The 15503-nt window shown below is 38.8% G+C and overlaps 1 protein-coding gene across 8 annotated transcripts in view; it reads left to right on the top strand.

Annotated features, from left to right (window-relative positions):
- The window catches only part of LOC118418107 (tricalbin-3-like), a 100433-nt gene that overhangs the window by 16511 nt on the left and 68419 nt on the right, over positions 1 to 15503 (top strand). For all 8 annotated transcript variants that reach the window (XM_035823940.1, XM_035823948.1, XM_035823985.1 and 5 more), the window contains exon 3: positions 13419 to 13504. In XM_035823940.1, the coding sequence (XP_035679833.1) occupies positions 13419 to 13504 (86 nt within the window). The remainder of the gene's footprint in view (positions 1 to 13418; positions 13505 to 15503) is intronic.

Raw genomic sequence — 15503 nt, 5'->3', positions numbered from 1 at the left:
GTAGTCTGACTCTGATGGACTATGCCCACTTGAACCAGCACAAATGGAACACTGAATGGCAACAAAAAGATGGTACATTGCTGATATGTATTGGCCACCAAACGTCAAGCTTAAGGCTTAAGATTACCTGGAGATGTGACAATGACAAAAGCATTACCTCTCAGGGTAAAAAATAGATGAAAAGATTAGCCCATGAAAAGTCTACATAGTTACATTACCTGCTGTAGGAAAAACATCAGTATGTTCAAGTTGAATGATAAATTTGTGATAAAGAAACATTTTACCATTTCTTTCAACATAACTTAGATAGGCAAAATGTTTCTTTGCAAAACGAGATTGTAAAACTTTGAGTTGTATAACTTCATAAAAAACAGACACTTGTAGATACTTCAGGGCTTGAAATACCACCTGCACATGCAGGTTAGTGCAGGTGAAATTGGAGCTGTGCACCTAACCTGCACTGGTCCATGTACTGGGTTTTATAATAATACATAAATGTCATATGATGTAAGTATATGTAGATTGTTATTAGCTGCATAAAGAAAAAAAAAGCAATGGTTCCTGAACAAGTTTAGCATGATCCATACTTCCTAAATTCAGAGTGGTGCAGTTAAACTTTGTCTGGTGCAGTTAAACTTTGTCTGGTGCAGGTAATTTTCAATGCTACCTTTACCAGTGCAGATGTGCAGAAAAAAGTATTTCGAGCCCTGGCTTGTACTGTATTACTGTACAATCTAGGACATCAGCATCACATAATGAGCACCAACAGCTTTTATTTGGTCAATAATGTACCATCTACTATTCATGATGTAGTTGTCTTCTTGCTGAAGATAAATTTGCTGCCTTGAATGACTGTCATATGTGCATGTTATGGCTCGTTCAGACCACTGCAGTGCCTAGGGACACATTTGGCAGTTAGTATTCTTGCCGTTTCAGTAGCAGGGTATATTTTTTATAGGGAGGGGTTTCTACCTGTTCCCCTTTGTCTTCTTCTTCCAGTTCAAGCCCACATTCATGTGGATGAATATTCTGGCTTGTTTGGTAGCGCTACATGGCACATCAGAGAGTGTAATGTTGCCTTGATCCAAGGGTTTGTCCATAAATCATTGTCTATTAACCGTTTCCTGGTCAACACCATTTGGAGTCAGGTCTAGATTAACTATTCAGCAGCCGCTCGTGACAGGAAGCTCTTAAATGTCACGTGATTGGCAAACCTTCTTGAATACAGAACCCCCATCTTACATCCCTTCAAGAAGTCCAGCCCCTAACGAGATGTTCCTCGCAGGATAGAACCGATGTCTTCCGGTTACCAATTAATTGGAAACAGGAGCTCAACTTTGAGACTGCTAACTAGTTGAGCTACAGGGACATCCCGCATGTTATGGTAGGAATTTGAAAAAAGTAAGATTGCAAATTGCAAGTCATGAACTTTATCACAAAACTTCAGTTAAAGGCACATGCTTGGTCCCATCCTGTTCAAAATGTGCAGAAGTTCCTCAAGTAAAAGTAAACTTTCTTGATCTTTTCGTAGGATCACATTTCACTTGGACAACCTTTCAGTAAGCGGTCTCTCCAGAGATAACACCATACCCCTAATGAGCCTCAATAGAGATGCAACTTATTGGTTTTTAAGGACCTCATCCATCAAATCTGTCAATCATGAACATGAGGACAAAGAGTGCAAACCTGAGACTCTACATCAGTGCTATATTTCCAGTATGATTTCATTTCTGATTATCTCTTGATTTTATTACAAATTCCGTGTGACACATACAATTTTTCCGTACATGTAGTGATATGTGGCATTCATGTACAGGGTGTAAACACAATGTATACTTTTTTTGCTCTGGTGTACAGATTTTGCAGGTGGCACCACAGGAAAAACGTGACTTACCCCTCAGGTTAACAACCTAAACAAACTCAGCAGGAAAATCTTGCAAATGCAATGTGCTGATACATGTAATATCATATTGGGAGAAACCATAACAAGACACACACATAATGCCAATATACAACCACCCACCAATAAAACACAAACATACATTAATTAAACAAACACACATCAGAGACACACATTCAGAGACACATCTACATTGTACACACGCACACACATTATGACACATACCATTACACACACACACATTATGACACATGCCATTACACACACACACACACACACAAACACACACACACACAAACTCCCTTGATGTAAAGCAGCAACAAGACTGCAAATCTTTGCTGAAAATCTTTACTAAGACCACCCCCAGGTGGTCACCTCTGATAAACTGATCGTCATACTACAGCTCAGAATCCACCAGGGGTGGCCATGTACTTAGTGTGAAATTGCTCCATGAAATTATACCCCAAGGACCAATAGCAGAACTGATTGGCTATTAGCCCGATAACTGTAAGAATACCAAGGGGGTGGGATCTCTACACACAAGTCATAATGCGACTTAGAGCTCTCCATCTATAACAGCTGGACTTTAAATCAAATGAGTGAGAAAGGAGAAAAAGTAGCTCTGAGATATCATTAGCCAGGTTGTGAGAAAATGGATTTTCATATAGTCTAGGAATACATCTAGTAGCTCAAGGTTTCTCTCAGCTTTCTACAGGTATGACACATATATGTATATCTGCTCAGTTGATGCAGTCTGTGATTCACTTTTAGATCTTTGAATGTAAAAGAAATTTGTGCTGTTGTCTATACTAAGTCTCTAACATAAAATCAACTCTAGTCTCATAATTCCATTGGATGCCATAATACTGCCACACACAAAAAACATAAACTTAAAGAGATGCATCAATGCAGTAACATAAATCCAGAGGTATATACATATAGTTACATGTACACTTCAGATGTTCTGGTATTCAAGACAATGTTGAAAAGGCTGCTCCATAACAATGTAATTTTATGTGGTGGTATTAAGCTTAAGGCACCCAGTAGAATTATGAGAGTTGATGTTACACGTTATGTATGAGTGCATAGTTGGCCAGTGAACTTTGGTGTCATGTCCATATTGCTACTGTTTGGCTATTAGGATCATGCATACCAAATATGTACTTGAGGTTATGTCAATGACAAGTATGATTGGATAATCTCTTAGGACCCACAAAGAGTCCAATGAATGGTATATGACACAACCACAAACTTGGTGTCTTTCCATCTGTTCACAATGCAATGACACATGCACCTTGTGGCAATGCGGATCAAATTTCTGGGCACTTTGCCAACTGATGACAAATTTATGACCAATCGTGCAGCTTGACAGGCAGACATGACATTCATGCGCTAACGATGTGTCACTAATTGAAATAGCACGACTTCTACACTGTGTATTGTTCAATCACAAATGGCATGGGTTTTGAAAATACAAACGATAAAGGTGTGAATGTCTCAAATGCTATGACAGAAACATATGCCAGGGCTCAAAAACTACTGGGTGCATAAAAGCACTTTTGTGCACTCAGTACAAAAATTTCTTAACAAAGGGTGCACTGGTGCACCTAGATTTCGTACAGGGTTATTGATTTGATCGTCTGAAGCTCCCAGGGTCAAGAATGTCTTTACCACCTTAACGTCTGAAGCGTGCATACATCAGGATTTGAAACTGCATTTGCTTGATCTTTTTAAATCCACCGTATTTTTGAACTCTTCAGAATTATGCCAGTTAATGCTGTATGATATTTGGGGGCAATGTTTATGGTGTATGATGTGGCTTGGGTAAAATGTACCCCCCAAAAAATATGCAGACTTCCTGCCATAAGGTGTTGAAAAGCTGGTAGGATTAGAAATGCATGCCTTGTGGGCACACCTCTCAGTTTGGTTTGTTAGACACAGGAAATTGGAGCTTCCCAGTAGCGGCAGGATTAGTGACAGGCCTGCCATGGTGTTAAATCGTGTAACAGTCTGACTGACTGATCACAGCTTGCATGCTTTATACAGGGAAATGCTACCAGGGTAATCACGTTTGATTTGTCCCACTGAATATTGCCTGCGTCTGCCTCCACCGTAGTGAATGTATTAAGTGACTATAATGTGTCTAATGTGTTCTGTATATAATAGGCCCCTGCAGAAATCAATTTTAAACGTTTTTAGAGATCAAAGAAATGAATGAATAAATAAGCCTGTACATGTGGAGAATGCAGGAAGTATCTGCTTCTTCATGTCTCTGTTTGGCCTAACAGTAGGCGCTGTTTAAAACTGTCTTAATTACATTAGAATTCCCCCACGTTACAGATGTTCAACTCCAAATTTTTGAACACCTCGATTCTGGGTTGGTTACTTTGATACTTCTTTACTGAGCTGGTACTAGATTGTTTACACTTCCAGTATGTGTAGACTGGAGAAAAAGAGGAAATTCCTGTGTTACAGTCTGTGGTAAAAGACTTTTTATGGCAAAACCTGTATTATAACTATCCCTGTCTATGGGTGCTGCCATCTTGGGATTCTTAAACATCTTCCAGTTGCCATCAGTATCCGTCCTATAGACCAAGGCTGCAGTCATGGATTACTGTAAATGCATTAAGTTTGCTGGGATTTAAGGTTGTTTTAAGTTAAACTTTGTGATAGCACCATGCACCTTGCTGCCATGGAAAATGTTTGTGGCGGTTTGAATTTTCAGTAAAGTGGCCACTGCAAAAACCGCGAACATAAAACCACCTAGAACATTTCTGCATTTAACATGCATTGGCATAATACCGGTCATAAGCCTTATACCGGTCGATTAAAAATAGTGGAACTTAAAGAGATCTACACATGCAACAATAGTTATTTCTGAGGTATGCACACTTCAGACATCTAGGTGTCCAATACATAATTTACAAAGCATCGATAACAATGCATTCGAAGACAACGAGGCCAAAAGTTTTCAGGTCATTTTCGGGGCAGGCGAGCTCGTCGTGGGACAAACACAATGTCACGTTCATCGCCAGATTTGTAGATAATAATCACATGTGCTCACGGCACAAGACGAGCATGATTCAACAGCAATCTTGAATTTCTTTTGGTGACCTACAACTCGTGTAAAAGTGTGAGGAACCTTTGCATTATCACCCAGATCTACGGCTGAATGGGTCAAATTGAACGTACGCCGCCATTTTCCCGCCATTTTTAATGCTACGGCCAGCAGTAAAGTTTTACGTCATAGCGGTTGTGACGGATCAAAATTAAATGAAAATTCTTGTCAGTATACGCCCATTTTCTCATGACTTCTTGTATGCTCATGCAGATTTTTGTTTTGTGCAACTACTAACAGGAAAGAAAGGAACAACAGAGGATGTATAAATGTACATAGCGGCAGTTAATTGTGCCGTTATTCGTTCGACCGGTATAGTGCACCCCCTTCCAACCACGCGCCCGTTCTCCGTGCAATTCCGCGGTGTGTTCCAATTACGATATTATGTTTTTAGCAGGACCAGAGAGACAAAATAATTTACACAGAAGAAGTGGCAAAGGTAAGCTGTAACAGCAACATGTAACTGGAGAAAATGATGCGTTGATCATTTGCCAAATTAGCATTGCTTGAGAAATTGCAGTAAACCGACCGGTATTATGCCAATGGATGTTACAGTACTTGAGTCATAATCTTAGAATTCTGCCAGCAAAAAAGACAATTGCACTTAAGCACCAATACTGTAAATGAATATAAAAACCTAACTTGCTGCCATGAATAGTACTCAACAACAACATTTATTATAATTTTCATGCGTGGATTCTGCAATTTATGTTTCCTCCCAAAATTTACATTGAAATGCAAATTTTTCCATATTTGCTGATTCAGGTTCTCGTTATATGCACAGTGATATCATAATGATTGTACAATGCAGTCCAGCTGTAAAAGCAACGCTTAATAGGACATGAGCAAGCTATTTATAGTACAGGACCAGAGCAAGTAAACTTTATGGATGACATCATGCATTGATTTTTCTTGACTGTGAAAAGAAAGAAAGATGATCAACATGACAAGAAAGTACCAAAAATGGGAAAATATGCTGTGTGTAGACTAAGTGTACTCTACAAGTGATGCTCGTGATGAAGCTATGAGTGTAGTTAAAGAAGTGAAACTAGGTTGTAGTTGTAGAAGCTACACCAGTGTAGTAGCCTTGAGTGTAGTTGCAATATGACATTTTTAAGATAGTACATTTGGAAACTTCTGTCTGTTGACTTGACATCCCTAAATATCCTGTTTTTAAAAACAACAAAGGTTACATCGTGTATAAAGGAGAGCTAGGCTAATTCAGTAATTGCTACGTTTTTAATACAGGAGTGAAAAATTGTGATACTATGTTTTACAGCTTGAATTCTTGTCACAACGTTTATGGTCTCTAGATATATTTTGCCAATTTAGGCATCTTGGCTCCTTTTTTTACTCATCATGTTTTTTTGTGCCCTTGCAGACAACATGTCTAGAATACTTAATGACTTGTAATGAACATAATGGAAAGAGGTGTGTCTGAGAAGGTTTGCATGTAAACCTGCATAGTATTACTTGTCTGGTCCATTTTGTGACCACCGCATCATTACTTGTGCTGCTATAGCATGTGCCAATATGCAATGCAGTAACAGCTTTAAAAGGCTTTGTGACGTGACTGAACTGCCTGACTTTCCCATCCATTAGGCTTCAACAATTCTAATCTTTTTGTCTCAAAATTTTGAAATAAAGTTTTGCACCTCAAAATTCAATACATACAAAACCTAACTTAAACTAGATCTACTTCAATGTCAACATCCAATGTATACTAATTGATGATCTCATGCAACTTGTGTATCCCTCCAGTGTAAGAATAGTTTTTGTACGTAAGTATGTCAACAACCAAGGAATGAAATCACCATGGCCTGAGCAAAGATTTTTCCTGATACGGCATTAAATTTTCATCAGCACAATGCTGCATGTCAAGCCACAGTTGATTTTCCAATATTCAGGGGCTCGTGCTGGATTTCTGCTTAATAGTTTGCTCAATATCCATTTACAGGGATCACAAGTACAGTGTATGCAAGCCTGTGGCATGTTCTACTTTTTTATGGTCAGCTGTATTGAGGAATAAATTGCAAGCCTAATGTAATGTGGTGCAATGTGGTTTGTGGTTAGGATTACTGGCTAACAATCTAAAGGTTTGGGGTTTGAGTCCCTAGCTGGCCCCAGAACTTTTACAGCTATTTTCTCACTTGGTTCAAGGAAAAATGAGTACATGAGCTTTGATTAGGGATGTACTCTTGGATGTGATGTAATGCTGGAGCCCTTGTAACACTTGGGGAACATTATAAGATCCCAGCACACTTATCACTCATGAAAAATAGTAGAGGTCCTTCCTGGTGTGAGTTGATCAAACCTTACAGTGAGAGCAGAACTGGTGTGTTGCGCCAAAAAACATTTTACCAGTTATGCAAAACAAACAAAAATATCATGGCCATTTGAGCTAGCTAGCTGGTAGGTTAGTTGAGTCTCAGTGGGTAGTAGGAAATCTTTGTGTCTCCAACCATGTTTTTGTAGCTATACAAAGCCACTTCTTGTCTAGAATAACAGGTACAACACAGCTACAACATCAGAATATTAACAAAACATGGTTATGTGTGATTAGTCATGACAAATATTCTTTGGGAGAATCATCCAGGTCTATTCTCAAGCAGTTATGTCAAAACATGATGGCTGACAAACATGAATGATGATGAGAGCATATGAAATGAAACAAAAATGAATCCAACCAGTGTGTCATACATTATGTTCATTGTGTCTTGCTTAAATAGGCACAAATAATGTGATGAAATCTAGTTTATTCCAGGTACCATCCTACCAGTCTCATTCTGCCAGTTACATCATTTTCTGCCTCACATCCTATCACTATACCACATTCAAATCCATGTACCTATGGACACACAACAAGACAAACAAACAAACACACAGACTGTAAACAATACGTCCATTTACAGGGATTCAATATCCTCAGATAACAGCTAATTAAATCCAGTATTCCAGTTACATGGCTGCCACATGAACTGGAACTGCCATAGGCTCTCCAAGGTGCTGAAACTTGTGCTGCTGTCAGAGTTTGTCTTCCATTGACAGTTTAACAATTATGTAGATTTCACACCAGAAAATGAGGCTCTGCACTTGATTGCACCATAGCAACAATCAATATGATTAAACCTCCACTTGTATAACACCTGTCAGCAAGTTCAGTGTATCGTTGCATCCCATTTCAAATCAATCAATGGTCCTGCAAATTATAATTATCTCACTTGACTTGCTAATATCCCATCTGGGGCTTTCCAAAGCTGGCTGAAAATTGCTATGCTGGTTATTATTGATCTGCAATTATTGATTCTTTTGTAATTGAAAACCATTATTAAGTGTTGCAAACCGATGGCAAGCTAATTGTGGATTCAAATAAAGTTAAAGTATTTTGCTGGATGATATCTATATAAAACTTCATCACTCCAGGACAATGTAAGAAAGCTTTTTGAAGCAGACCTGAACAAGAGGGGTGGGGAAGGAAATCCAGAAATCCAATTCTTATTCCCTGGGGTGTATTTGGGACTTTTTTAAATTGAATCAATAGTAATGATGGGTGGAACCAGCAGTTTAGCTGACAACTATCCACCAAGACTACCAAGACATTAAAAATGACACAGGGGAAGCGCTTTCTGGATACGGTATTAGTGTCAAGCAACAAAATGTCTGTGCAATCAGTCATAAAATTATGAAGTATATTATTCTTCGTCTTCTCTTGTCATCACTACACTTTATCATATACTGTTGGTACTGGAGTAAATTGTAAATGGAGTATTTAGAGATATATGCTAAATGTACATAAGTAACATCAGAAATACCTCGAGAATTACAAAATTGAGACAATTGAGTGCTAAAGAGCTTTGCATTTAAAGGTGTTTAGGTGAAAAACTTTTCGTCCTTTGCAGCCATCTTATGAGCCATTGTGGGAGAATTGCCCAAGTACTGTAGGGTTGTTTGCTGGAACATCAAGACAATTGTCATCAATGTTACATCTGCTTCCAACTCAATACATTGTCAAGTATTCCAAGTATTTACAAGACAGCTTAACCTACATGTGAACTCAAGGTGTGATCAATCATCATAAAGCACTGTTTTGTTGCCACTTACTCTAGATGCATGCAGTGTTCTGTCGTAGAAACAAACATTGCAGCCAGCCACCATATTCATTTCCAGAGGTCTATATCACTCCCATTCATGTTATCAACATGGTAGTGTTCACCTTTGACACAAAAATGTCAAAGTTGAGCATGTGAACGGAGGGTGCAAGACATTTTACAGATTGTTACACTACCAACAGATTATTCTCTGTATTGCGATGGCTGTGTCATGCCATTGTTGCAGGATAGGCTTTGTATGGCGTCATACTGAGGCAACAACCTTGTTCCGTTACTGAAGAGCTACTGCATGCGGTGTGGTACTTACTTACCTGTTGTTTGGTGGTGATTAGAAGGAAGAGGATTATCAGAAGTCTTCTCTCCATGGATAATGGTTACACCCCCCAAGGAAGGCTGCGTTTTCAACATGATGGATCATGGTGTTTTCAAGTTGAACAATTTTTGTGTCAGCAGGACTATAGAGCAAAATGCAATGTATAACATATAGCATGTGACAAGGGTACTCTGTATTGTTGGCATTCAACAGATTGAAATAGATCTTGATTTACTTTTTTGCCAGATCGGTGTCAGTTAACTCTCAACAAAAAGAAGCAAAGAATAAAGGTTAACTAGCATTATACACAAGCAGGTCTATTCAAAGTTAAGTATACGCAAGTTCCCCAAGCATAACTGTTTACAATTTATTCTTGACATGGAGTTATCTTGTCAAAGAAGGCAACTTGTTTATAAAAATTAGAGCTCTTGCTGTTATCTGGTCTCAAGGATGGTGCTCTGCTATCTGAGATACTGCAACCACTGAGTTGTGTTCAGCATTATACTAGATTACTACCAGCACAGATAAGCTTCCATGATGATGTGATAGTTTGTCACAAAGTATGGACCAATGCAATGCATGAGCTTTTACCGAAAGATGAAAATCAATCGCTCAATAAGGATAGACAGGACTTTAAAAGAACATATCAGATAAGGTCTGCTCACATTTAAGAATGATATACGTCCATTATCCTGAGGTTCCAAATGTTGTGTGGTAAAGCTAGTGAATGAAAGGTACAAAGTTCTGATTCAATGTTGGCCAAACAATAAAAATCATGATGAGTTGTGACTACATTTGTACAAGACAACAACTCCTGCACATGGTTGATAACACAATTGGCCTAACTGAAGTAAATTGTGTACCGTGCGGGTCAGGAAATTGTTATTGTTGACTTTACTACTGATCATTGATGAATACAAACCATTTGCTAGCTAGGTTGATTACCCAGAGTCCTGTTTATGTACATTCATGTCCATGTATGTACATTTAGGGACAGTGCTAGTTTTTCTAGGAGCTGGTGATTGGATGAAAGCTATTTGGATTGGATTTTGTGTCAATAACCTAATATTGTTAAGAAAATAATCAAATCATTCTCTTTCAGGCTACTAAAAGACATTTTAGAGTTTTTCATAATTCTATCATACTTATCCCCTTGGGGATTTGTAACCGCAGTAAATGAGGTTATACCTCTTCATGCTCTCAATTTGTGACAGCTGAAAACAGCTATTACCAACAAACTAAGGACTGTGAGTTCTTTTTTACCACACTGGCTACATCTTTTGAAAATCTTCACTTTTGTACAATGTGGCACGTCAGATGGCAAGGCTCATGAACATGAAATTTTGAGGTCACACATTCCAGGCTAGACGTTATGTCCATGGGAAAAACACTCAACTTTCCTCAATCCACAAATGGGTACCATGGGGGGGGGGATGAAGTGGTGGATGGAGAGGGATGAGCCCCCCCTGAGCATGCTTATGGAAAGCTATTATAGTTTTGCATAAGCATGCTCTACACACCATGGATAACAACCCACTGTCCCTATGGCCTCAAATAGGCTATGGGACTACCATTTCCTTCTTACATTTGTACAAAGTTCAGAATTGCAAAACTTTTCAATTCAGTTGATGTGCTTCTTCAATTTGAGCCTCTGGCTTACATGCTTTTCCAATTTCACAGATAGGGGATGTGCTGACTTGATAATGAACATGCAATACTGATAGACATTCCCATATTAGCTTTATGACCTCCAGGCATTATGTAAGGTAAAATGAATGCAAGAAAAATCCCAAAAGCGCATAGCTATCTGTAGTTTTGAGTGGTTTTATCCTGAGTGCAGCAGTACAAGTCCTATTGGCTAGATGCCAGTCCACACAACTTGTTAGCTCTCACCTACTCTGCCATAAATCATCTACAAGTTCTTAAAAACTTTACTGGTAACTTAAAAGCCCAATTTTGCAAAGGCTAGCCAACTTCAGTGCTTTGTAGTTCTCTTTTACATGCCCCAACAGTCAGCGAGTCTGTGATTCAAAGTCTGTGTAACAATACATCACTTTTCTGGTGAAAGAACAATCGGCTAGTAAAAGTGTATACAGCCTTAGCAGTCATTTCTATGAAAATCAACGATAGAAATTGACTGCTTCTTGGAAAGCAAGCCATAAGCTTATGGCAGAATCAGTTGCCACTCTGATACCACAGTCACACTTGCCCTGGTTTGTCGTACAAGTTTGGTGTTGTACAACTTTTGAGCAGTCTGTGACAGTCGACAACAACCTAACGCAGCCTTACCTGACGAACAAAAAAGCTGGAATTTGAACTGCACATGTACATGTATGACTTTCCTAAGAATCATCATGGTCTCAGCTTGTGATGGTACAAAGAATGGTCTAAGTTTGTGATGATACAAATGTGCCATTAGCTGTGGTCTTTTAAGGAATCCAAGGTACCATTCTATCAATGGTGGTATTGATTTTCATAATCCTCTAAGCTATGCATTGCAGACAAAAGGCAATTTTTGCAAGGGACAGGGTTGACGTCAGTCATCTCAATCTGAGGAAGTAATTACTGTTAGAGCAGCACTAATCCAAGGACGACAGTTCAAACAGTGGAAGTTAAGTTGAACGATGATATGATTACTGAAGCAAAGCAGGACAAGACATAAGTAGGGCATGGCTCCATCAAATCTAACTGGCTTGGTTAGTCAAGGTCAATGGCCTTGAGTTACTTCTATTCTTCCCATTGTAATGTCATTCATCTCATTAAAGGTAACTTATTATATATAATATTTAAATTGAGTTGATGCCAATTTGAAACTTGATCATTACTTTAAAGATGTGACTCAACAGTTTTTTATGACTTTTCTAGAACAGGTGATTCTTAGATTAGCATATTTGTTTGAAAAATGTAACTTAAAAGAAACACTGGGACTTTTCAGGAAAATATAATGTATTGTACTTCTTTCTACATGAGTATGACTTGGATCAGCTTTGTGTCAGTACAATATCACCTATTCAGTAAAAAGATCAATGTACATTTATCAAAACAAAACCAAGAACCCATTATACTGCTTTTCAATTCAAGAGGCAATCTAAGGAGTGGAGTTGGCCCAGATTCAAATTTACAAGGTCTAAAGTTAGTGCCGCAGACTTGGTCTCAAAGTCCTGCCGGAAGGCAAGAAAATTGATAGACAGAATCATTAAAAAATTCCAAGAACAGTGAATAAATACGGCAAAAAAATCAAAATATTTCATGGAAGTATGAAATCTTTGATTTCTTGTTTAATTTGTGGCTATGATTAATACAAAGAGGACATTTTGGACACAAGTAGGTTAGCAGCATTCTTATGTGTTGAGCCATTAGAGGGTCAGCCATCCAGACGAGTTCACTGCTCTGTTAGCCCAGAGGTCTGCTCACTGGCAGGGAATACATGAGGCATGAAGCTTTCCATTTATCTCACTCATGCAGGCTTTTAGCTTGGCACTTACAGACAGTTTAAACTAAAATGCTCTCTGAAAGTTCCAGACCGTGGGCCAGAATAAGGAATGAGAATTTAACATTTTTGTGCTGTGGCAGTGAATGCTATTCTCTAAAGGCGTGTGTTTTTCTTGGTTTCTATTTATTATGATATGATAAATTGTTGAATCCTGATTGACTGATGACCTGATCAACAGGTGGTTGTCTAGTGCCATTGACAATCATGGAAATCATTTTCTTTCCCATTTCTCTTGATGTTTTCTTTAATTTAGGGAGCAATTTATTCCGAGGTTTGATTTAATATATTTTCTATTTGATATTAATTCTTTCTTATTCACATATTACCATTTGTCATTACAATCCATTCAGAGGTTCTGAAGTTATGGTGACCACAAATATCCAGAAACACCACCCCACAGAACACACACACACACAAACAAACACAAACACAGAACAATACCTCCATTTTTCATGCAGGTAATAATTTGTTCCTCTTGTTAACAGGTGGGTGTTCAGTGCCCCATCCATCTTTGCTAAGCTGAAGCTCCATCTGGACCCCATGCTCAACGAGATGAAGCCAGGATTCCTTGGTGAGTCTTCTACTCTTCTTACTGCCTCTACAAAGTGCCTTGAGTCAGTTATTTGTCTTAGAGGGACAGGAAACGAGACAGACAAGTTATTGCATCTTCTTTGCCTGGAGGAATCTTAAAGATAACTCTACCTCTTATCAGTGAGTTGAACCCTGACCAGTGCTGTCTCCAGGACTTGTCTCTCCATCCCATATCAGAAACTTGCCTCTCAAGATGAACAAAACTTTCATCCCCTCTATCCCTGTTGACGGACAAAAATTCTAACTAATGCTAAGTTGAAACCCCCCGTTTGTCAACTTGATATCCCCGTTAAGTAAATACTTTGCTTTTGAAACTAACAGATATAGGTTACCCAGTGGATAAAGGCAAACTAGCATTAATATTCTACAGCAGTGTGTAGGTTGATTTGCCAAGATGATTGATGAATATAACCTACTGCCAAAAATGATTTCTAAAGCGCTGAATAGACATGTTCTCTCCATGAATAAGGCCTTGCACTGAATCCTGGGGAATTGGCTATTTGTCTCAATCAGAGAAGAGTGCATGCCCTGCCAGTCTGTACTGATATTTATCAGTCAATCAATAGGATTTCAGCTGAAAAAGGACCTGGGTACCACGGTCTGGTTCATGCCATTGCTTCTTGTCCATAAATGATGACTGATGGTAATTACAGTAGTAGGAGGAGTCTACGAGGTGGTCTATAGTTCGGGGTGGGTACCGGTACACCGTACTCAGGGCTCGAAATACCACCTGCATATGCAGGTTAGTGCAGGTAAAATTGGAGCTGTGCAGGTATTTCTGATGTCCACCTGCACCTAACCAAAAAATGAACCTGAAAAAAGTGTGGACCAGATGTTAGACCAAAAATGAACAGATTATGGCGTTCACGTCTTTTGGAGCTTACAGGTCAAAGAAGATTGCAGGAGCATAGAAGAGGAGAGTTAAGTTATTTCTACCAAGTTTTTACAGTCAAACTTAGTCTAAAACAGAGGCAGTTATCGTTGTTCACATGAAGACAAGATTTCAAAACGCTAATGGATGTCAGATAAAGAATCCTTTGTAGCAAAATGGACCATTGTCCTGAGTATCGCCCATTCAAAAGTTTTCACAGATTAGACCTGATCTTCTGGACCTGTACCTGAATTTTCTGTACTGGAGCCCACCTCTATCTATAGTCTGTGTGGATGTTGTATAAAAGTTTTATAATGCCAACAGCACAAGTCAATAATTCTACTCCTCCCCCTTCCAAGTAAAAGGCACATATCAATGATTATGCTGGTAGGTATTGACAAGACCATTAGTTCCCTATACAAGCCCGCAGGGCAAGTTTGGACCATCTGAACTTTTCTCATAGATGATGGAAATGTCACACAGGGCACATAATATGATATCATCATCTTGTTTTTCCAATAAGCTTAACTCTCATGATATAAGCTTATGAATCAGCAATAAAACATTCTGTTTTGGAAGGCAATATCAAAGTTTCATAACTACCTTCCTCATACTTATTTTGTTACTTCCCCTAAAGAATGTTACTTGGCTACTTTTTCACTCATATTTAACCCCTTACTGAATAGAAAATCATTATTATTAATATTCTTTGTCCTTAGTGAGGTTCTAACCATGATAAATTTGCTAATACAGAACACCTACATGGCGCTGCAGGATAATTTCAGGGAAAAAGGAACACAACATTTCATCTGTAATTTCCCCAATGCTTGCTTTTAAAAAACTTAAGCCCCATTCTGAGACATGCGCTACCCACGTTGTGCATTAGTGAGTGAATGACGAGCCTGGAACGACTTGTGTCCTGATGTGAGAGATACCCGAACGTGGTCCTGCATGTATTCGATCGGGGATCAGCTGTGACCGTCTAAACAGGATGTATCGTGTTGCGCATTGCAGTTATTGAGGTCATGTCACCCCTCTGATCGATAGTCGTGAAAGCGAGTGCGGGTAATAATGACATGTTCATCTGGCAGAGTACAAGAGATACCCT

This window comes from Branchiostoma floridae, chromosome 1, assembly GCF_000003815.2.
Source record: "Branchiostoma floridae strain S238N-H82 chromosome 1, Bfl_VNyyK, whole genome shotgun sequence".
Lineage (NCBI taxonomy): Eukaryota > Metazoa > Chordata > Leptocardii > Amphioxiformes > Branchiostomatidae > Branchiostoma > Branchiostoma floridae.
Note: the sequence above shows the minus strand (reverse complement) of the source record. Positions and strands in the feature narration are given on the sequence as shown.